Source organism: Pseudorasbora parva, chromosome 22 (genome assembly GCF_024679245.1).
Source record: "Pseudorasbora parva isolate DD20220531a chromosome 22, ASM2467924v1, whole genome shotgun sequence".
NCBI classification, from domain to species: domain Eukaryota; kingdom Metazoa; phylum Chordata; class Actinopteri; order Cypriniformes; family Gobionidae; genus Pseudorasbora; species Pseudorasbora parva.
Window position 1 is genome coordinate 11,321,638 of NC_090193.1, and position 24,764 is coordinate 11,346,401.

Sequence of the window (24,764 nt, forward strand, 5' to 3'; positions counted from 1 at the left end):
TTTAAAATGCCTAAACTTGAATCTATGGGATTTTCAGTGCAGTTTCCCGATGGCAAGAACACATTTGATGAGCCTGGTAGAGCAAAACATGATTTCCCCAGCAGATACTTCAACACAAGGCTATTCTCCATTGACAATCATTGTGCAAGTGATACCAACTAGTCTTCTTTGCACGGTTTGTCACCGAAATGCACATGGCCACATCTAGTTTGTCTATCCAGCTGAGGAAAGCAAAACCCATGACCCATGATGGATGCAGAAACCTATCAAGAACCAGGCCTCCTGTAGATTAAGAAAATGAATCAGGAGAAAGAAATTATGTCAGCGTTGCAAAAGAACAGCTATAGAATGTATGAGATCTTCTGGATCACTTAACTTATAAAGAATATCTGGACTACCCATCCATGGAGGCTGGTCCTGAAGGGTCTGAACTGCCATGGCAAGTGTATGTTGGGAGCTGTCATAAGATCATCCCATGAGGAGTGTCCTACTGATGCATTGCACTTCTATGCAACCAATAAAGAGGTAGACGATCACAACACTGAAACCATATCCTCTCACTCATTTGAGGTAATCGCGACTACACTCGCGGCATTCATTCACAATACAAATTCAGTCCGGGAGCGTTTCAGTTCATGCCTTTGCAAGATTAACTTTCATAGAAATTATTTTGAGAAGTTAAAATACTTACACTGCTCACCATAGCTCTGTTTAAATGAGTGCCTGTAGGAGCTGAGCTGTGAGTGTGATCTCCATCCCCCATGCGCGGGTTCAAAACATGAGGAAATGGCTCCCTCTGCTGGCTGTAGTCTTTAGCCTTTGGCCAAACATTCTTCCTATGATGCAAATATCGTCAATTTGCATCATAGGAGGAATTTTTCCAGAAATAAAATGCATAAATCTCTTGTCTCAGGGGGATATGAGTGGGGAAAGCACAATCATTTGAATATACTCCAGGGTTTCTTCTGATACAAAGCCATATGCTAATCGCTGAAGTAACCCTTTAAGTACACTTTTTGAGTATCTACTTTACTGGAGTATTATTTTTTCTGGAAACGTATGACTTTAACTTCATTACATTTGAAAACCAAATATCATACTTTTTACTCCACTACATTTCCATCAAGGTCCTCAAAGTCAAAAGTTGTTTCTGTAGCAGCTTTGAAAGTCAGTGGATATTATTTTCTTTTTTAAAAAGAAATTCCTTTCAGGAATCACTCTTGTAGGGTCACGTGAAGTTCAATGATTTCCCAGCATTTTTTGAACAATGATCAGTTTATAGCAAAATGGAAGACGGATGTCAAAATGTTCATTTTTTTAGAGTATTCACATAAACAAAGTTGATTATGTCTTAAGCTAACGTAAACTTTTGGGAGAATATCAGATGTGTATCAGTGTATTGGATCCAGGCATTCGGTCCTAAAGTGAGAGCAGCTTTGTAACTTTTATACGTTAGTTGTATGCTAGTATGTCGGTTGGAGGATCACTGGGTGGCTTAAATCTTCCTGATGGCATAATGTGCATTTATATAACAATAATAAAATAATGCGTTGACAAAAAAAAAAAAAAAAAAACTTTTGATACGTAAGTACTTTTGAAAACAAATATTTCTGTACTTTTACTTAAGTAAAAATCTGTTTTTACATCTTTCACTTGGAGTAATATTTGACCAGTAGTACTTTAACTCAAGTAATGTGTGTACTTTGTCCACTTCTGATTGGAGCACAAGTGATGCTAACTAGACATATATATGCAGAGGATGGGTTAGTCCGGTTAATGGCACTTTTGGCAAGGTGTCAAAAATAAGTTCAATTGGAGATGGATATGTTCAATTAATTGGTTTTAATTTAGATAATGTGACTGTTGGACAGAAACATTGCAACAAAGCCTCTAATGGAGATAATTACATTGTCTATATTGAGAGGTCAGAGGAACCACTCAAAAGAAAAGGAGCAGTTCCAAGACAGTTTCCATTCAATGAAGCTTGCTTTTGCATGTGCCATCCATGAAGTACAAGGAATGACAACGGATTGTGCTGTTGTATCTCTGAAGCATGTATTCGAACTAGGCATGGCATACGTTACACTCAACAGAACAACATCAATGACTTTGATGACAAGAACATTTTTTTGCGATCCAGTGCCTCAGAGAACATGCCAAAAGCGCATTTTCACAATATCCAGCCCATCCTACACATTGTACAGGATTCCACAATGAATTCAGCTCTTAAAATCATTAATCATATTCATAACACAGAGGGACTGGAGTGTCATATGGATGAAAAAAATGCCACAATGAGCTTCTCTATGCTGTTTTGTGCCTCACTGAAACACCTCAGGCTCAGCTGTTCCTGGATACACCATGTACAAATGCAACAGGCATGCATCCTACGCAAACTATGCACATTTGGCAAACACGAATGGTGGAGTGACCATTTATGTGAAGAACTGCTTTCAAGCGTGTCCTCTGATGTATACACAATGTTACTGACTTGGGATATTTGGTGTTGAAGATAAAAGGCCACAAACAAGCACTTGCAGTAATCTACAGACCACCTAGGCCTACTTATAATTTAGCAGACGTTTTGGCAAACCTTTTGACATCTCTGGAGATCATAGATTTCAAGCCACTTATTGTGTGTGGCGATTTCAGTGAAGATCAGTTGTGTCATTGCAACAAACCTATTCTCAGTTTGTTTCAAGGTAAAGGATAGACACAGCTAATCAGCACCGGGAAAACAGAAAAAAAGCACTCCTCTGGACCCTGTGTTCATAAGCGCCGCGCGCTCAAACTTCAGAGCCGGAGTTCTGCCGATATTACAGCACAAGTCCATTCGTGTTTTGCCACAGGACAGCAAATGCAAATTTCTGTCATCCTTGCAGGGCTGTGGTATGATTTGTGCGAAGTCCATACTAGATGTGAAAACTGCATTTTTTTATTTATCCGATTTGGAGAAATTTTCAAAAAGCTTGTTGACTTAAAATACCGTCTCAGTGTGGATGGAAGGTTAAAACGGAGATAAAAAGATGCGTTTTCAAATGAAACCGTAGACTATCAGTGTGGACATGACCTGTATGTCTCCCTTATCAGACACATTCAATTTAGTTTTTTAAGTCTCTACTAACGAGCTAATTAGTTGAATCAGGTGTGATAAATGAGGGAGACAAAATGTGCAGGTCTGGGGTTCCTCCAGGGTAGGTTTGAAAGCCACTGTGCTAGAATATAAGAACCTTTAATAACATAACTCTCTGCTGTTTAAATGAAGCTTAGTTAATAGTGATGTCTTGTTTGTAGCGTGTTAACACAGTAAGCTAATATTTGGTAGGTCAACTCAGCTGTGAAGTTTTGGTCAACTGGTGCTGCTCTGCATCTGCGGTTCTGACAAGTGGAAACACGCTATTCATTCCACAATGAGAGGAGACTCATTCATCTTCATTTTCCTTTTGCAAAAGCATTTCCTTGGTATTCTTCTGATGCTATTAATCTATTTATAGATGCATTTTGTTCAAGTAGAGTAAGGTTAGAAGACCTTTAAGCTCAGATTTAATAGAAAACTCATCACACACGCTTAACAATATGATTCAGAATAACTGTAACAGGCAAATATCAGTCTTCATTTGGCGCTAAAGGGGATTGCACTAAAACTTATTTATAGAGGTTACTTATACCAAGGTTTTCTGAATACCGGATGGTAGACCAATCATAGTCCTTAACCTTAATCTTAATAGTTACAGTGATTTTTGTTGATGGGTATGTTGCATTTATTAACAGAAAATGTTCAGTTTCACATTTAAGTTCAATGTGATAATCATACCGTTGTATTATTCAATCTAAGCATTGTTATCTTCATTGTTCAGGTGACGTTGTGTTTGGCTCTGGGGATCGGGTCTGTGGTGACAACCGTTTGCGCTGGGACCTCACTCCTGACCAGATCCACCAGCTTACTGAAGAGCTTATTGTCAAGACCAAAAAGGTGTATGATACGGTTGGCGCCCTGGACTTGCTCAGTGTCAGCTATGAGAACACCCTGAAGGCCCTCGCTGATGTGGACGTAGAGTACACAGGTAGTGCAATTAAAACTACTGTTATCACAATTTATTAGTTACAAAATTATTTAAATTTGATGTAACACTTATTTTACACAACATTTATTCATGTTTTGCTAATGAATAGAAGTGTATGATACAACTTTTCTGTTATTTGTTTCGTTTATTGTTCATTTCAGATTACTTTTGCCCTAATAGTTCAACCCAAAGATGACCGTTACAAACCAGGTGTCTCTATCTGTCGACATTTGTAATCTCCATAGAGAAAACTCTGAGTGTGCAGGAAAGCTGTGTGCAGTGGTATACACCATTCAGCACTTTTTTTTAATGACACGATGACCTGCTGTGTGCTTCTCACTGCGGTTTACCATTGTTAAAGGGATGGTTCACCAAAAAATGAAAATTGTATGTTTCTGCTTCCCTCCAGGGCATCCAATGTAGGTGTCTTTATTTCTTCAGTAGAACACAAATTTAGATTAACTCCAACTGTTGCTTGTATAATGCACGTCAATGTCAATGGGGTGTTTTTCTATGAGAGAAAAAAACATAGAAACACAAATCCATATTAAACCCTGCTTGTGATGATGCATTGATGTAAATAGTGTTGTATTTGAGGTGTAATTTGTTTTATATAATTATATAAATTCTGTTGCTTTCTCACACAAACGGATCGTTTCGTGTCTTAAGACATGTATTACCACAATCCACAGGGTTTAATATGGATTCGTATGTCTGTGTTTTACTCTCATAGAAATACACCTCATTGACATGCATTATACAAGCAACGGTTGGAGTTAAAAATCTTCATTTGTGTTCTACTGAAGAAAGAAATCAATTAATGTCCGCCTCCTCCCCCATTTTTTTGCATTTACATTGTTCATAGATGTATTGTTGATGTTATGTTGAATCCTAAGATATAATCTAAAACAGTGATGCACAGATGTATCGGCTGTTAAAAGGTCCAAGGTGTAGGAGTCTTTGTTTCTTCAGTAGAACACAAATGGAGCTTTTTTTAAACTCCAACAGTTGCTGTGTGCCAGTCATATAAACATGTCAACGTGGTCTAATTCTATTAGGGTAAACAAAAAAAACATGCACAGACAACTTCAAATTAAACCCTGCGGCTCGTGAAGACACGGTGATATCCTAAAACATGAAATGATCGATTTGTGCGATTAAACCAGTTTTTTTTTTTAAAAAATCTCAAATACAACGCCATGCCCAACAGCCCTGAAAGCGCAGCACTTCTGCAAATGCCAGAAGTGATCTGAGAAGTAGAAGCAATGAGTGATGTCTACGAGCGTGAGATCACTTCTGGCATTTGCGTAAACTGTGCCAGATTGTGTAGAGACTTCACACACAGGAAGTGATGTCTATACTTGATTGCATACATTGACCTTACTTTCCAGAAATTCTGCGCTTTTAGGGCTGTTGGGCATGCATAAAATTCATAGCATACTACTTGCTACTTTTCAGTACTTTTAAAGGGCTACTTTTTACTCCTGCTTTGAGTAGTATTTAGGACAGGTACTTGTACTCTACAAGCACTACCTTTTTTTTGGTATGTATTTTTTTGACAAGTAACCGTACTCTTTCTACCACTAAAATGCTTGAAAAACACAATAACAGTTTAAACAATTGAAGGGTTAGTTCACCCAAAAATTAAAATGATTTAATTAATTACTCACCCTAATGTCGTTGGACACCCATAAGACCTTCGTTCATCTTCGGAACAAAGCTGATGGCTGAGAGAGGCTTCAGATAGGTCTCCATTGGCATTCAATATATTTCCACTCACAAGACCCATAAAAGGCACTAAAAACATTGAATACAAAGTCCATCTCACTACACTGGCTGTACAATAATTTAACAATGCGACGGAAATAGTTAGTGTGCACAAAAATCAAAATGACGACTTTATCCACCAAGTTATTGACGTAAACTCAACGCATGTGCGGGAATATGACTCAGATCAGCAGTTTAGATACATGACCCAGAAATGAGCAGGAGTGCCGCTATCGCGTGAGTTTACATCCGAGACCTACACGGAAGACGATAACTTGGCGGATAAAGTCACTATTTCTATTTTTTGTTTTTTTGTTTTTCCCCTCGCACAAAAACTATTCTTGTCGCTTCATAAAATTGTACAGCCACTGTAGTGAGATGGACTTTTTTTTTACAACGTTTTTAGTGCCTTTTGGGTCTTGAGAGAGGAGATGTACTGAATGCCAATGGAGGCTGTGGCAAGCAGCGGGGCGGGTGAGGCACCGCGAGAGCGGGCCGGTGACGAGTGGTAATGAGTACCAGCTGCGTGTCACACCGGTCTCGTCTCGCGACCAAGTGACTGGAGCATAAAAGGAGGAGCGAAGGCAGCGGAAGACGAGAGAGGACCAGGCCTGGATTTTATGTTGTGTTTTGTTTACGTTTTATGTGTGTGCATGTGCGGGCAGTCGTCCATGAGGGACTGCCTGCGGTTTTACTTTTTAGTTTATTTATTTTGAATTAAAGTTTGTTGAACGTTCGCCGGATCTCGCCTCCTTCCTTCCATCGAAGAACCCCGTTACAGAGGCCTTTCTCAGCCATCAGCTTTCAACAAAAATATCTTAATTTGTGTTCCGAAGATGAACAAAGGCCTTATGGGTGTCCAACGACATTAGGGTGAGTAATTAATGAAATTTTCATTTTTGGGTGAACTAACCCTTTAATATAGCGGTGTCTATTTGACACTATTAATCGCTCCTAGTTCTAGCCAGGGGATTCAGGTATTTTTTTCCCAACACAACACATTTTTGTAGCGCACCTCCCATCAGATAATTGCAATTAAATTAAATAAATTTGTCATGATGACAATTGTTTATGAAAGCCATCTTATGTGCAGTTGAGATGTGTAATTATAGTTTAGCCTGTATAGTTTAGAGCATTATTTGGGAGAATTTGTTTTTCTCTCGCTTAAAAGCAACTATCATTATTGACATCTTTCTGAAATATCGTGTATGTGTAGCTCTTAATATTGAGAAATCAATTTTAATTAAATTATTCTTATTTTTTTTTTAGTTCAGAGGAGCATGTTGGATTTCCCTCAGCAGGTGTCCTCCTCTAAGGATGTCCGCACGGCCAGCACCGAAGCCGATAAGAAGCTGTCCGAGTTTGATGTGGAGATGAGTATGAGGGAGGATGTTTATCAGAGAATCGTGGCTCTGGAGGTAAGAGCATGGGCCGAGCACATCTCACTCAGGAATTAAACTACACTACGTAACTTTTCCGTCCGCTAGAGGTCGCCTATTCAAAGCAAAAGCGTAGTTTGATGCAAGGTTTGAGCGCAGAATCTTGGGACATGTGGTTCACCTCACAGCCAATGGAAAAGAATTGGGATTCGACTGTAGACGTTACTGTAGTATGAAGCAGAGCAAGGTTGAAGGAGCTGAGCAAGGCCCCTAGAGCGATCGTTGCACAAACACGACTTGTGAGCAGCGGGGGTGGGACTTTTATAATGAAGGGACAGTCACTGCCGCAATTTCCGCTTTTCCGGTTATGAGTATGAGGTATCGCAGCTCTGTTTATCATATTAGATACATTTAAAGGTGGACTAAAAAGCACTGTGCGTTTGCTTAGTGGATGCTGTGACGCATGTTGCACACTGCTAAGAGTAATGCGCTTCTGCAGAATAAAATCGGAAACCGAGGTTAACACAGATATGACTCAATTGACAGGCGACTCCCTCAGACGTCCCGGCTCCTTGGTTAAAATTACAATATTCTCACAATTTAAAAATAGTTTGGGATATTGTAAGAACTCAACTGAACAAAATGTATAACCCTGGGCTGGTGGTTTTTGGATATTTTACTGAAAAATACTACATAGTGCACCTTTTAAACACTAGTATAGTTAAGGGACCCTAAATGGGCCTACCAGCTCTCAACCCCATGATTCCGGCCCAAAACATGACTCCACCATCTTTTTGTTGTTGCAGCCATGTTGGGACATGGTGGTCATCCACCAACCATCCACTACTCCATCATCTGGACCATCCAGGATTGCACGACACTCATCAGTAAACAAAACTGTTTGAAAATTTGTCTTCATGTATGTCTGGGCCCACTGCAACCGTTTCTGCTTGTGAGCATTGGTTAGGGGTGGCCGAATAGTAGGTTTACGCACAACTGCAAGCCTCTGCAGGATCCTACACCTTGAGGTTCGTGGTACTCCAGAGGCACCAGCAGCTTCAAATACCTGTTTGCTGCTTTGTAATGGCATTTTAGCAGCTGCACTCTTAATCCGATGATTTTGTCTGGCAGAAACATTCCTCATTCTGCCTTTATCTGCACAAGCCCGTGTGTGCTCTGAATCACAGAGATCTCTTCACAGTACAATGATTACGCTTAAGTTTTCGTGAAATATCTATTGTTTTCATACCTTGTCCAAGGCATTGCACTATTTGTCTCTTCTCAGCAGCAGAGAGATCCTTTTTCTTTCCCGTATTTCTTGAAACCTGTGGCCTACTTAATAATGTGAAACACATCCTTCTTAAGTACTTTTCCTTTAATTGGGCTCATCTGGCAAACTAATTATCACAGGTGTCTAAGATTAATTTCAGTGATCTGAAGAGCCCTGACACACCATACCATCCATGAGTTTAATTGAATAATTTATTTTTAACGTTTATGACACTTGTATCCAATTTTCATAATAATTTGGAACATGGTGTAGTTCTATTAGCTTTACTGATTAGGGCCTGAGCACTGCTGGTGTGAGGACCCTATTGTAATTGCTCATCAAATGGATCACATTTTTGAGGGCCTAAACATGCTTATAAGCTCACAAAACTTTGCAAATGCTTCAAAAGTGGTAAAAATGGTGGTATCTGATACAAAATCTACAAAATTTCAATTAAGTGCCGTTCAAACTATGTTTCACGTACGAGTATGAAATTCAGTAGATACATGTTACAGCCCAATAACCTGGGTGTAAAATATGAAAACCCAACAGGAAGTGAAATATTTTTTATTTTCTCGGCAAAATGTTATAATGTTGATATTATATTATTTTTACCATTTCCAGATGTCGTACTTTAACAAACTCCTCCTAGAGATTTAATCAGATCATCATATTTGCACAGTCTAAACTAAAGTCCTTGGTGACGTGAAATTGCAAAGATTTTGAGTTTTCCGTGAAGGGCGTGTTCAGTTCAAAGTTGCTTTGACTTGGGCATACAATTTCCGATCTGCCCCAAACTTCACATGTTTTATTAGGGTCCTGGCCTGAACACATCTACATGTCAATATTAATTTAGTCATAGAGCGACCTGTGGGTATCGGGAAAGGGCATGTTTTACACTGTAAATAACTCCTCATTGAGATTTAATCAGAACGCGATGTATGGTCAGTCTAATCTTAAGCCCTTGCTGATATTAAATTGTGACTATCTTTAGATTTCGCTGAAGACCATGTCCGTGACTGCCTCACAAAGTCTGTTTCCCCATGAGGCCAGAAGCTGTTTTAAGTCAGGCATACAATGTCCTATATATACGCCCCAAACTACACGCGGATGATAATACACCTGCTGGCAACTGGACATGGTACACTCTAAAAAATGCTGGGTTAAAAACAACCCAAGTTGGGTTGAAAATGCACCGACCCAACAATTGGGTTGTTTTAACCCAGTGGTTGGGTTAAATGTTGCTTAAGACAACCCAATTGCTGGGTAAGAACAACTCAACCATTGGGTTAAAACAACCCAATTGTTGGGTCGGTGCATTTTCAAACAACTTGGGTTGTTTTTAACCCAGCATTTTTTGTGTATGCTTTACACTGTAATACACACATAGAAACGCATAAAAATATGCCACCAAGTCACAAACATGCTAGAAACACATTAAATAAAGCAACACTTGGCTAAGAGGGCGGCAGTGGCTCAGTGGTTCATGTAGATTGTCTACAAACCGAAAGGTTGGTGGTTCGATCCCCAGTTCCACCTGACCAAGTGTCGAGGTGTCCTTGAGCAAGACACCTAACCCCAGCTGCTCCCGACGAGCTGGATGGCGCCTTACATGGCTGACATTGCCGTCGGTGCATGAATGGGTGAATGTGAGGCAAAAATGTAAAGTGCTATGGATGGCCATAGGGTCTGTTAAAAGCGCTATATAAATGCAGTCCATAAGTGCTAATTTATGTGAGTGGTTGTAACTCAGTCGGGAAACACCCCTACCTAAGGATTTACACATTCAAATCAGAATTGTCAAATCTTTCTATGGTCGACTGATAGTCGAATCCTCCGTGTGTGTGAATAGGTTGGGAGGGCAACGACACTAGTCAGCAGGAGGGTAAAATTACTTTTATTTTCCTTTACACACTGTACACAGCAACAACTTTTAATAAAGTGACCAAAACTGACAGACGAACTGACAATACCTTTTATTTAAACCTAAATAAAAAAAGCCAATGTGGTGGATAAACATTCCTAAAACGTTTTCTCATAACATTAAGGCAATGATCGAAATATAGAATGTCAGACAAATCCGGGGTTGCTCACCGGACGTGAAGCTCAGCGCCGCGTCTCCGGTATCTCATGCTGGATGTTCACATTATATACGCGCAAGCTCAATTTTGAACTTTTTGAGCTGCATGATGGGTTTATCTTGTAGCACAGAGTAAAATCGGTATGTACGTTGACGATTTGAGTGAAATGTAATATAAATTTAATATAAAACCTTAAAGTGGCGCGGCAGGATTTTAAACAACTTCCTGAGTCGGTGCGGACAGGTGCCACATGCCACCGCCGGTGTGTGTACACTCATTGAAAACAATGTGTTTGAATTTTAAAATATTGAGCACCCCCATATTGCCAAAATGGTATGATCCTCGTTTCATAACACCCGCTAAGATAACACCTGCAGAGGATCACCAATTCCTCCAATGCTGTAGTGGAAAATTATGGATCAATATCAGAAAGGAGTTTTTCAGAGAAAAAATGCAAAGAGTTTGAAGTTATCATCCATAGTGCATATCATCCAAAGATTCAGAGAATCTGGAACAATCTCTGTGCGTAAGGGTCAAGGCCAGAGAACCATACTGGATGCCCGTGATCTTCGGGCCCTTAGACGGCACCGCATCACATACAGGAATGCTTCTATAATGGAAATCACAACAAGGCCTAAGGAATACTTCCAGCGAACAATGTCAGTAAACACAATCCACCGTGCAATCGCCGTTGACAGCTAAAACTCTATAGGTCAAAAAAGACGCCATATCTCAACATGATACAGAAGTGCAGGTGTTTTCTCTGGGCCAAGGCTTATTTAAAATGGACTGTGGCAAACTGTTCTGTGGTCAGATGATTCAATTTGAAGTTCTTTTTGGAAAACCGGGACGCCTTGTCATCCGGACTAAAGAGTACAAGGACAACCCAAGTTGTGCTCAGTTCAGAAGCCTGCATCTCTGATTATATGGGGTTGCATGAGTACATGTGGCATGGCCGGCTTACACATCTGGAAAGGCATCATCAATTCTAAAAGGTATATCCAAGTTCTAGAATAACATATGCTCCCATCCAGACATTGTCTCTTTCAGGGAAGACCTTGCATTTTCCAACATGACAATGACAGACCACATACTGCATCAATTACAACACTATGGCTGCGTAGAAGGATCTGGGTACTGAAATGACCAGCCTGCACTCTAGATCTTTCACCCATACGAAACGTTTGGCGCATCATAAAGAGGAAGATGTGAAAAAGAAGACCTAAGACAGTTGAGCAACTAGAAGTCTGTATTAGACAAGAATGGGACAACATCCCTATTCCTAAACCTTAAGCATCTTGTCTCCTCAGTCCCCAGAAAAAAGGGGATGCCGTAAACATGGGCTTGTCACAAATTGTTTGAGATGTTGATGCCATGAAATTAAAAATCAACTTTTATTTTTCCCTTAAAATTATACATTTTCTTAGTTTAAAATGTGATGTCATGTATGTTGCATTCTGAATATTGAATCTTGAAATTTCCACATCATTGCATTCTGTTTTTATTCACAACTTGTACAGTGTCCCAACTTTTTTGGACTCTGGTTTACATTATTATTATTATTATATTATATTTTTTCACTATTATCTTTCCTTTTTTTAAAGGAGAAGCTGTCAGAGGAGAGTTTGAAACCTGAGGCCAAGCGTTATATGGAGAGACTCATAAAGCTTGGGAAGAGAAATGGCCTTCATCTTCCCAAAGAGACACAGGAGGTCAGATATTAAACTTTCAGTTTGTTGTGTAACACTATCGCAAACGCACTTTTCTAGCCTGTAACTGAGTTTTGTCTTCCTTGTAACAGGAGATCAAAAAGATCCAGAAAAAAATTAGCGCACTGTGCATCGATTTCAACAAACACCTGAATGAAGATACGACTTTCCTGTATTTCTCTCGAGAGGAGCTTGGTAGGTGTGCAGAGTACTTTCCTTTCAGAGACACACTGATCTGATTTGGTGCCTCCTTAAAGGATTGGTTCACTTCAGAATACATTTTTTGATTTACTTATCCAAATGTCATCCAAGATGTTCATGCCTTTCTTTCTTCAGTTGAAAAGAAATTAAGTTTTTTGAGGAAAACATTCCAGGATCGTGGACTTCAACGGGGTCCAACGGTTTGAAGGTCCAAATTGCAGTTTCAATGCAGCTTTAAAGGGCTCTACATGATCCCAGCCAAAGATTAAGGGTTCTATCTAATGGAATAATATTCGATTTTAGGAGTTTGTTTATTGCCTCAGCTTGATCAGCTGTGCACAATTCTTTGACCCCCCCCCCCCCCCCCCCAAAAAAAAAAAACCCTCAACATCACACGTAGGGTTTTGTCATGCAACACTTCAACATGTTAAAGGAAAAAGTGTACTGATTTTCAAAAAGCAGACCAATTGTCTCTTAACTGCCATTGCTATGTTTAGTTCCCTGATAAAGATAGTCCTCATGTAAACAGTTTATTTTGTTACATGCAGTAAATTCATTTGAGAAGATGTGGGGTAATTTTTTTTATTTATTTTTTTAGGTGGGCTCCCTGAGGATTTCCTCAACTCTCTGGAGAAGGATGAGTCTGGAAAACTTAAACTCACTCTGCAGTATCCTCATTATTTCCCCACCATGAATAAATGCTTTGTCCCAGAGACACGGAAGAAGTTAGAGGAGGCTTTCAACTCGCGCTGCAAAGAGGTCAGACATTCCAGAAAATCACCTCTAACCAGAATTTTTTTAAAAAATCTGGAAGCATTCTATGTGGACGATGCTTTAATATTATGCAAATCAGTCATTTTAATAATGTGATTGTAATGATTCCCCCGACAGGAGAACTCTGCTATTCTGAAGGAGCTTGTAGAATTACGCTCCAACAAGAGCAGCCTGCTGGGCTTCAGCACTCATGCTGACTTTGTGCTTGAGATGAACATGGCCAAGACCTCCAAGAAAGTCGCAACTTTCCTTGGTAATGACTGCTGTCTTTAAATGGAAAAGAGTCTCAAACAGTCGTGCTCAAAAACCTACATAAACCTTGCAGAATCTGCAAAATGTTATTCATAATAAGAATAAGAGGGATCATACAACATGCATGTTATTTATTTAGTACTGTCCTAAATAAAATTTTACTTAAAAGATGTTTACATAGTCCACAAGACAAAAACATAGCTGGATTTATAAAAATGACCCCTTTCAAAAGTTTACACACCCTTGATTCTTAATATTTTGTGTTGTTACCTGAATGATCCACGGTTATTGTTTTTCTTTTATAATGTTTGTCCTGAGCAGTTTAACTTCCCAATGTTCTTCAGAAAAATGTATTCAAAAAATTTCAGGCCCTGCAAATTTCCCAGCGTCTTTTGCATATTTGAACCCTTTTCAGCTGTGAATGTATGAAATAATAATTATTGTTATTTTATCTTTATTATTATTAATTATTACTTTTTTAAAGTTGTGTTTGAGCCCCTCCGTGTGAAAGGATGGAACTCAAAATCATAGTCAATCACTGCTGGAAAGGGTTAGCCTGACGTGGTCATACTCAATTCTAGTCAGAATATGAGTCTGAAACCGCTCCATTGGGCTGTGATTATGGGGCGTGTTTCAACCGAACCAGGACAGACATCAGTTGGATAGACCAACAACCAATCAGAGCAACGAAGCGACGTCAACAGAGCTCAGCTGCAGTGTGTTGCGTTTTTTTTTTTTTTGCCTTTTTTTTCGGCGGGTTGTTTTCTATGCTCATGGGTTGAAGCGACTATTATGTGATCTATTGACCCATGAGTGCGAATTTTAGCAGGCAACCTTGCCAAAATAACACACATTTTACCCCCCCCCCCAAACAATTTTTTTCCCGGAGAACCCCCGAGGAGCTACTGTTTAGGTCAAGTAGTTGGCGGGTTTTGTTGTAAAAACTTGGCAACCCTGTTTGCACGTGCACTGGGATTGGGAATAAACGATCTTTGTCGGTGTTGTAAAAAAAAAAAAAGAATTTAATGATACACAGAGTACTTGCCCAACATGATCATCATTTTTGAGAGAAATTGTGAAGGTGAATGCATATACAAACAAGCTCTCCGTTTAAGATTTGAAAAAATATAATCCAAGCCCCTTTGATGACGTGCATGATTACGTTACTGTTTATCATCTGTCCGTCATCGTCTAAAGCCCGCCCTGATGATTTTATTGGTCCAAACAGTTTCTGTAGCGAATTACTTCGCTATGACGCGAGGCCAGACCGAACTGCCCTAAAAATGTTGTGGGTGGGGCTAAGTTTGGCTGGTATCCAGGCTAGGAAAGGGTTCAAATATGCTAGAAAACTAAGGAATTTGCAAGACCTGAATGATATTTCTAAAGAACATTGGGCAGTTGAACTGTTCAGGACAAACAAGAGACTGAAGAAAACCAAACAAAAAAAGTAGGGGGGTATTCCAAAAAGCAAGGTTAACTTAGGCTCACATATCTTGAACTCTCGGTTAATTAACCCAAACCTTGCTTACTTGAGGTATGCTGGTTCCAAAAATGGGTTTGGGTGGAAGTTCAGCCATCTTAGAGTATGTTCCCGGTGAACACACAAGACATCAGCAAATTGATAATTCACCATTGAAACAGACGCTAAGAAAAAGCATGCCGTTCTACTTTCTCCTTCCACTAACCCTCTTGGTGCACCTGGTGCAAATTTGGTGTTTGTGCAATCATTTTTCAGTCTCTTCATTTAAGTAATCTTTATTCACTGAGAATTACATTTTTTATTTTTCCAATTACTTAAATGCAGATCTACATGAGATGATAAAATAATACATATATTTAAATTTAATTAACATTTAAACTTTGCCTTGTTATAATGGTATTTTTTGTTGTTGTTGTTGTTGTTGTTGTTGTTGTTGTTTGTTTTTTTAGAATTAAAGGTGCTTAAGCGATCCTGGGTGGAGTAACTTCTTGTTGACATTTGAAGTGTTGTCAAACAAAACAGAAGCTAGCTAGACACATGCGCGTCCTTCAAATATCAAGTCGAGACTGAACAACACACATCTTGAATTTTATTTTACTATTTAAGATTCACCGGCCTGCCGACTGGCTTATGTTTTGGTAGGCCGTCTGGAAAACGCATAGTCCCGGGACGTTGGGCTTTGTGAGTCCTGGGGCCTGTACCATGATGGTAGATTAACAAACTCAGGGTTACAGGATTAGTTTTGAGTTGACAAAACCAAACCAATCTATTCAGGCTTTGTTGGTCCCATGATGCTGATCATCAGCTTTCTCAACTCGGGCTTTGATCCTGAGGTCAGGAGTTTAGCTGTGACATCAGTAGTGAGCAGCCAATCACACGCTGTGGATCACCGAGATTCACTTCTCGCAAGAGAAGCAGCGAGATTCATTTCACTCTTCTGCTGAATATTACATGATTTAAATATATTAAGAATTTAAACAAATTTACACAGCAAGGAGAGCTATCTATGAAAGAGGACAACTAAAAGAAAAAATATACGTCAATGCAAGTAAAAGTTATGAAGTTAGTTTAGTTGATATATAGAGAGATTTGAACGTTTAAGCTCAGTCAGCTTTTTAATAGATTTTTTAATAGCTTTGTTTCTTGATTTTAAAGCTTATTTGTATGACTTTATATAGGCTTTTAATAATAATTTTATTTTAACAAAGTGCCAATTAATTATTGATTTACTTAAATGATAAATGTGTAATTGATTAAGGGTATAATAATTACATAAATTATATCTAAATCATTCAAAATTAATATTACTATAAATAAGCATTGTTAAAATCCAGACATTTTAGTCTTTAAAAACTATTTGCTATGTCGTGACCTTTAATTTGGAGCAGAAACAGGGGGCGTGGCTTTACTGCATCAGAGGTGTGTCACTTTACTCACAGCTGATTGGCCCAATTTCAGGTTGAGATCTCTAATCCAGAACATAATCTGCCCTGGAGCAGGTTAGCTGTGGAGTGTAAGTTACTATGGTGATGAACACAGCTAAAAGCCAAACCACTTTAATGGTACCTAAAACCCAGGATTGGCACAAACTAAGCTTAAACATATCTGGCTAGCCAACTAAACCGGCTTCATGGTATAGGCCCCTGGCCCATACATGTCAGAGTCTGATCCCGAATCGCAATGAACCAACAAATCAAGTATTCTCCAGCTTCTGACAGCATTAAATGTATGAATGAGGCATTTATATAGCGCTTTCATATGTACTACTGTACACCCAAAGTGCTTTACACTCATGTCAGGGGTCTCTCCTCATCCACCACCAGTGTCCAGCATCCACTTGGATGATTGCTACGGCAGCCACAGTACAACGGCACCAGTGCACTCCCCACACACCAGCGATAGGTGGAGAGAAGAGAGGGTGATAGAGCCAATTCAGTGGATGGGGATTATTAGAAGGCCATGATTGGTAAGGGCCAATTGAGGGAATTTGGCCAGGACACCGGGGTTACACCCCTACTCTTTTACAAGAAGTGCCATGGGATTTTTAATGACCACAGAGAGTCAGGACGTCGGTTTAACATCTCATCTGAAGGACGGTGCTCTTTGACAGTATAGTGTCCCCATCACTATACTGGGGCATTAGGACCCACACAGACCACAGGGTGAGCACCCCCTGCTGGCCTCACTAACACCTCTACCAGTAGCAACCTGGTTTTCCCAGTTGGTCTCCCATCCAGGTACTGACCAGGCTCAGCCCTGCTTAGCTTCAGTGGGAAACCAGTCTTGGGCTACAGGGTGATATGGCTGCTGGCATGCTAAGGTATGTTCTGTTAGATGTGTACACATAATCAAAATGATCTGTAATGATGCAATACTATTTTTTTAAATAAAAATATTACATATTTTACTCACATAAGTGTGTTGCACCATTCCTGTCTGATCCAATATAGAACGAACATTGTATTTGTAGACATAATAAGATTAAAACACAGTCTCGACCTGTCATGTTTACAAATGATTCCAGTGAAATGAAGCAAACAATGTTTATTGCTCGGTAGCTCCACGAGTTGGTGGGTGGGGCTACAAAACAGCCAGACATATAATAAATAAATATAATTTGAGAGCTCTCGTTTTATGGGCCTGGTGTCAATAAAAGCTTTTCTTTGCCTAACAAGGACATTTTCATCTCTGAAACTTGGGATATTCTTATCATGATGACCTTATATGTATGCATATATATATATATATATATATATATATATATATATATATATCTCAAAGGCTCAAGGAAAGTTGATTCCAATTCATCACCCCTTTAATATAACTAGGCCTGCATTATTATATAACAAGCATCTGCATACCTCTTAAACAAAATAATCCTGAAGGTATGGATTATTCAAAGGTAGGAATCAAAGGTAAACTTTCAAATGGGGTAATTTTTGTTGTCTTGTAAAAATAATTTTTGCAAAATATCTTCGTCAGGACAGTGTTAAATAAAAATATTTCGTATGATCTGTCTTATTTTATTAACGTTTTGCAGATTATGCAAGGTGCATGGAAATGCAAGGTGTATGTATGACTGTGTACACGGTAAAAAAAAAAAAAAATCAACAGGTCTCCAATTGAAAACTTTCTAGTGACTGATCACATCTGAATTTTTTCAGTTGGCCAAATTTAATTTCTGTGAATTTATGCAATTTAATTAACAGAAATTAAATTTGGCCAACTAACAAATTTAGATGTGATCAGTCACTAGAAGATTTTCAATTGGAGACATGAATTGTTTTTACAGTGTATAAAGGAATAGAGCTATGATTGTAAATGAAATCGTTTTAAAATGCTGTTATGTGAAAAAGCAACAATTTGAGAAGATCTGTTTATTTTAGTAAAAAATGTATGATCAATAAATACTTTTATTTACAAAGGACGCATCAAATTGATCCAAGGTGACAGTGAAATAAGCCATTTCTAATTTAAATAAAAGCTGTTCTTTTGAACTGACAAATGTCTACAAAAATATCATGATGATGAACGAAAGCCAAATCAGCATATTAGAATGATTTCTGAAGTATTGTCTGACTGCTAAACCATCAATGTGACCATCTCGGGGATATTTTTAAATGTATAAAAAAGAGACAACTTCATTTTTTTATTGTTCATTTAAATTTTAATCAATTGATTTAAATTCATTTAAAAACTTGTTTTATATATAAATACATTTAAGGTTTCCTTATTTGGTTAATGTATTAAGTAATGAGCAATTCTTTTTTTTTTTCTTTTTTTTATACAGTTTTTATTAAAGTTAGTTAATAAAAAAATATTACTGTTCATTGTTAGTTTGTTCATTCTTATCTTTGTGCTGTTGTGTTTAACCCTTTGTTCTCTTTTCCCATGTAGAGGATTTGGCCCATAAATTGAAGCCGCTGGGTGAGGAGGAGAGGGCTGTTATTCTGAAGCTGAAGAAAGAGGAGAGCAAGAAAAGAAATTTCCCCTTCACTGGAGAACTCCACGCCTGGGACACACGCTACTACTGGACCCAGGTGGAGGAGACCCAGTATGCAGTGGATCAGAACCAGCTAAAGGAGTATTTCCCAATGGATGTGGTAACCAAAGGCCTTTTGGAAATTTATCAGGAGCTTCTTAATCTCAACTTTCAGCAGATAGAGGGAGCACCTGTCTGGCACGATGATGTGACGCTGTACTGCGTTACAGACCGCTCCTCTGGCCAGGTGGTGGGCCAGTTTTATCTGGATCTTTTCCCCAGGTAAGTACTCATACCTAGTTTCTACAGAAATCGTGCTAATGGGGCTCTGAAAATCTTTCTTAAGAATACATTTCTTCTTAACTGCTATCTTTTGTTTTGTTTTTGTTCTAAGACTGTTCTTTTTTTTCCTTTTCTTTTTTCTTAAGAATCATTGTGTATTATTACAAGGCATGATGTGCACATGCAGTCTGAATTGAAACTAATAATTAATAATGTAAAGAATGATTGGTAAGATTGTGATGCAACTTTTTACATAATTCAAAATTCAGCAACCACTCTACAAAAGAGTCAAATAGGGACCTATTTTTTAACCTCTAAACATTTAATAATTATAATACATTTTATAAGGAAAACCCTTTCTGCTTAGCTACTGTAGTGACGCTCTTGCTTCACGAGCGTCACATATAGCCGCAGTAGCATGCTCTACCCCAGACACAAGGATTGCAAACACTGGTTTCCTACCACAGCCTATACATTTTGAAAACAGATCTGAAGTATTAATGAATGTGGGTGAGGACTCCCCAAACATAATGAATGTGATCGAACACCGATTGAATCAGCCTGCAGCAAACACTGATGCTAACAGGCACTCAAGTTCGAGCAGACATCGGCACTCAGCTCAGAACATAGTCAAGCCCAGGACTTTGATAGTGGGTGACTCCGCAGTCAGAAACATTAGCAGCAGGGATACAACTATATGCTGCCTTCCACGAGCAACATTTTCTGATGTAAACAGGGAACTTCAGAAATTTCTGAAACGTAAGACTGCAAATCGACTTCTCATTCATGTGGGGAGTAACGATATTCAGAGAGAGCAGTCAGAACTCATTAAGAGGAATTTCAATGAACTTTTTGAAACGCACAGAAAACTGAAAGTTCAGCCATTCATCAGTGGACCACTTCCAGCAAGAGGAACAAATAGGTTCTCACTATTGCTGGGGCTTAATACATGGCTGCAAAAAAACTGCATCATGAAGGCAATGCACTTCATCGACAACTTGAATATCTTCTGGTGTCAGAGACAATTATTTGCATTAAATAGCCTTCACCCAAACAAACTTGGTGCAAGAGTGTTAAATGACTGTTTATTTTCCCCTTCATCATCCTTCAGCTGTGTGTTCCAACCCACTCAACCTGGACGGCGCGCACACCTACAGAGAATGGATGACCACAGGACTTCATATCAGCACTTAAATGGACATGCGGTTGACACGCCCCACAAGAACAATGATAACACCATGCAGCCACAACAACCACTGCTCATGGACACACAACATCAGAAAGTTACAATGTCTGATTTCAAAGCAATTGACAGTACAATTTTATAAGAAACAGTACTGCACCTTAAAACATCAACCTGCGCCCTTGACACACTCCCCACTTTTTTTCAAAAGTGTGTTAAACTTTTTAGAAGCAGATCTCCTAGAAGTGGTGAACTCCTCACTTCTCTATGGGACTTTTCCAAACTCCCTTTAAAAACACAGTTAAGCCTCTTCTGAAAAAGAGAAATCTGGATAACTCCATATTGAGCAACTACAGACCAATCTCAAATATCCCCTTCATAGGCAAGATCATTGGAAAGTTGTTTTCAATCAGCTGAACAAATTCTTAAACTCAAACAAATACTTTGACAATTTTCAATCTGGTTTCCGATGACATCACAGCACAGAGACGGTGCTAATAAAGATTATAAATTATATTTGCTTAAATACTGATACAGGCAAAACATAAATTCTGGTTCTACTTGACCTCAGTGCTGCATTTGACACTTCTTGACAGGCTGGAAAACTGGGTCGGGCCTTCTGGGATGATAATCAAATGGTTCTGGTCATATTTGGAAGGGAGAGTTTATTATGTAAGTATAGGTGGCCATAAATCTGAGTGGATATCCATGACATGCAGAGTCCCACAAGGGTCAATTCTTACACCACTCCTATTCAACATGTATATGCTACCACTGAGCCAAATAATGAAAAATAACATTATTGCTTACCACAGCTATGCTGATGTCACCCAGATTTACTTGGTACTATCACCCAATGACTACAGCCCCATTGAATCCCTGTGCAAATGCATTGATTACTTTAACTGTTTAACTTAAGATAGTTTTAGCACATCCAAATTCCGAAATCAGGAATTTGAGGGATGATCTGTTTCAGAGTGATCATGCTGAATGAGCTCTTTTATCAGGGCCTTGCTTAGATGTCTGAGATCGAGGATGGGTCTGAGACCGTCATCCTTTTTGGGGATGAGGAAGTACCTGCTCTAAAAGCCTGACTCGCTCTGTGCTGGGGGAACCACTTTTATGGCTCCTTTTTTCAGCATGATGTTTAACTTTGAATGCAGAACATGTGCACCCTTGCTTTCCACAGAGGTTTCGACCACGCCTCTGAATAAGGGGGTCTTTGAGAGAGGTGGCATCTAGCAGAGTGTGAGCACCTTCTGTGTTCAGAGCTCGGCACTAGCGACTTATCCCTTGGCTTCTTCTTCTGGGCTGGTGCTGATTTAGAGTGGCTCATGGCAGAGGGTGGGGTGCATTTGGGGCAAAAGTGTTGCATGGTTTGGGATGACTTGAGTTGTCGTAAAGCGATCCGCAACACCATCAATGGTGGGTCCAAAGAGACGGGTGGAGGAGACTGGCGAGTCAAGGAAAACGGCTTAATCAGCATTCTTGATCTCAGTCAAGTTAAGCCAGAAGTGGCGCTCCAAAACCACCAAACTGGGAAGAAGGGCCCTGACCACAGAGGGAGCATGACTACGTTCAGGCATGAACCTCGTCCAAGCGGCTGCTCATGGGAACCACAGGCACAGACCACTCTAAACCGAGCTGTTTGATTACTCTAGACAGCAGTCACTAGAAGCTCTGACGATCATGCTGCAAGGACTCCTCGACCTCTGATGCTGCTAAGGACATGCTGTCATCCTGCAGCTTGTTATCAGATCCACTGAACCAAACCAAGTCACTCCTGGTAACAGAGGGATGTTGGTCTGAATGGGAGAAAGATGGGGAGAACCTCTTCTGGTTGTGAGAGCGAGTCAATGTGGGCTCTAAACCGTTGAGATCAAAGTCGTCTGAGTGCTGAGATCCTCTACCCCACTGTTTTTTCATGGGTTCTCAGGAGGAAGAAAACGGCAGGGTGCAAGTGTTGGCTTTCGTGTTCTGAAAAGAACGCTACCCACAAGTGCAGAGAGGTGAAATTCATACTCTCGTAGTGAGAGTAGGTCGAATCGGCGAGCACAGCTTCTGTGTGAGACTTGCATTGGTTCCATTTCTTTAACTTTTTGAACTGTAGCACAAATGGCTAACGAGAAGTTAGTCGTCTGTGATCAATGGCCTGATGGCCAGAGCTTGAACATTACGCATCCTGTGATTATTGAATCAGACCATACAAAGGTCATTGGTGTGTAGCGACTCAGGCGAATCAAACACACAATCGGCAGTTACATTCAACAAATATGTTTTGAATGCGTTGTGCTTTGGAACAGACCTTCCCCCAACACAACAGAGAAAGATTCTCCTTACCCTGGAAACCAGCTGATAAGAAGTTTTACGACCCAAAAGAATTCGGCCACATGAAGTCTTATACACAAAGAGTTTAAGACACAGAGCTTTTGCCTCAAATTATAGACAAACCATCTATAAATGAACATGCACCCCAGGACATTATATGTAAACACATAACTGTCTTGTAAAATGTTTATTCTGTATGGTATTTTGCATCTTTTTGTCTGTGTCTTAACAAAGTACTAGTTCAGATAACCTCATATATGTCATGTCTCCTATCAAATTAATGCTCACTTCACGACTTACACTTCTATGTATATCACTTATTCAGAAAATGCAGTGTGTGTTTGTTGCATTAATTATAGTATGAAGACTCAGAGACCCACTGAGTCAAACTTTCAGAACAAAGAGCTATAAATCTGCTGAGGAATTTCCCGCCGGGAAATCCCAACACTCTCATTGGTTAAGTCTAACCCTGGAGGGTGGGACTACGGCCAGACCATAAAAGGAGGACCTCGGATGCCCTCCCTCGCTCTTACTCTCTTCTCTTCTCCGAAACTCTCTGGCTCTTACTTCTCCAACTCTCTCCCTGTGGGAGCCAACACCCACGGGGGGGGGCTGGCACTTAAGCCATGCCACCAATGCAGGCCCTCCAAGCAGGCCTCAGCCCTTCCAAAAATCTTCTCTTCTACAATCCGATCTTCAAGAACACGAAGCATCGCTAAAGCAAACAGCCGCTTCCCTCCCAACCTCGGAAAGAACCACCGGATACGCAGGAACAAACGCACACACGCGAGAAGCCACAACTAGAGCAAGTATTATCTTCCAAATTCAACTGCTGTAAAGAGGGTGTGTTATTTTTCCGTTGGGACAAGTTAACTCCGTGAAGGTCGTATTGGATGAACTGAAGGAAAGCTGCTCCTTACCTCTAATGCTTTGTACCATCTCTCTCTCTTTCTCTCTCTCTTTTATCTCCCTCTAATTTCGTTCCATTCATTATTCTCTTTTATGTATTCTTTCGTTAATATCTATACTTCTACTCTCGTGATGCATATTTAGTATGTACTTTCTGTGTGAATTGTAGTGTTATTTTTAGTCTGTGTTTATTAAACCTCCAAAAGACATTTAATGAGTTGAATCTGTTATTCTGCCACATACACGAAGTCAATGAAACTTGTGATCTAACGTTACCTAACTGCTTATGCTACTATGTTAGTAAAGTAAACTGTATGACCATTTGAAATATTGAACTTATCCTGATCAGTAAAGTTAATGTTTCTTATGCGCTCGTAAAGCAGTAATCCATTATTGAGAATTGATTTGAAAAGTCTATAACTAATTTGCAGGACAAACTTAGTAGGATAATTTCAAGCAATTTCATAAAGGGTTACTTGTATTTAATTAAACAATTTTCCCTATCGGAAAATTTTAATACGTAATGAACAACTGGCAAATTATATTCATAAATTCATGAATATTGAATATTAAATCCCTTTTGAGTTAATTATTCCCCGAGACATTAAACTCATGAGTCGTTGTTGTTACAGGTGTACAACAAATTAACAGATGAAGAGCTGCATTGTCGTCCCAAAGACCTTATGAGAGGGTATTGTGCGTTGAAGTCTTGGCCACCAGAGCCCACAAACCCCACAGGCCACCAGAGCCCACAAACCCCCTTTCTTTCGACCTCTGACCCACACGTAGACCCGTACACAGAGAGACTGTTGTAATTCGCATACATATCAGCTACATATGGACATCTAGATGAAAAGTACCTCTTCAACGTATTAAATAGAATATATATATATATAGTGTTGATTTAATGTCTTAATATGATGTATTAAATTTGCTAGGATGTTCACTGCATGTAAATCAAATTCTGTATGCTATTAACTGTCTAAGTCCTGTATCGCTGTACTCTTAACTCTCAACACTATCATGCATGGTATTGTTACAATCACAAAAACCCAACGGTACCGAATCTGTCTAGAACCGAAGTACCAGCTCTGTGTGAAGAA

General features: G+C 39.5%; 1 protein-coding gene across 3 annotated transcripts in view; it reads left to right on the forward strand.

Moving 5' to 3' along the window:
• Nucleotides 1–3,196: 3,196 nt before the first annotated feature.
• Nucleotides 3,197–24,764, forward strand: part of LOC137057953 (thimet oligopeptidase-like) — a 30,898-nt gene continuing 9,330 nt past the window's right edge. For 2 of the 3 annotated variants that reach the window (XM_067431069.1, XM_067431067.1), the window contains exons 1-8: nt 3,197–3,462; nt 3,858–4,064; nt 7,101–7,249; nt 12,166–12,273; nt 12,363–12,465; nt 13,070–13,230; nt 13,363–13,498; nt 18,875–19,241. In XM_067431069.1, coding sequence (XP_067287170.1) covers nt 3,411–3,462; nt 3,858–4,064; nt 7,101–7,249; nt 12,166–12,273; nt 12,363–12,465; nt 13,070–13,230; nt 13,363–13,498; nt 18,875–19,241 — 1,283 coding nt within the window. In that variant the 5' untranslated portion in view covers nt 3,197–3,410. The remainder of the gene's footprint in view (nt 3,463–3,857; nt 4,065–7,100; nt 7,250–12,165; nt 12,274–12,362; nt 12,466–13,069; nt 13,231–13,362; nt 13,499–18,874; nt 19,242–24,764) is intronic. The other variant, XM_067431068.1, reaches the window with a different exon arrangement.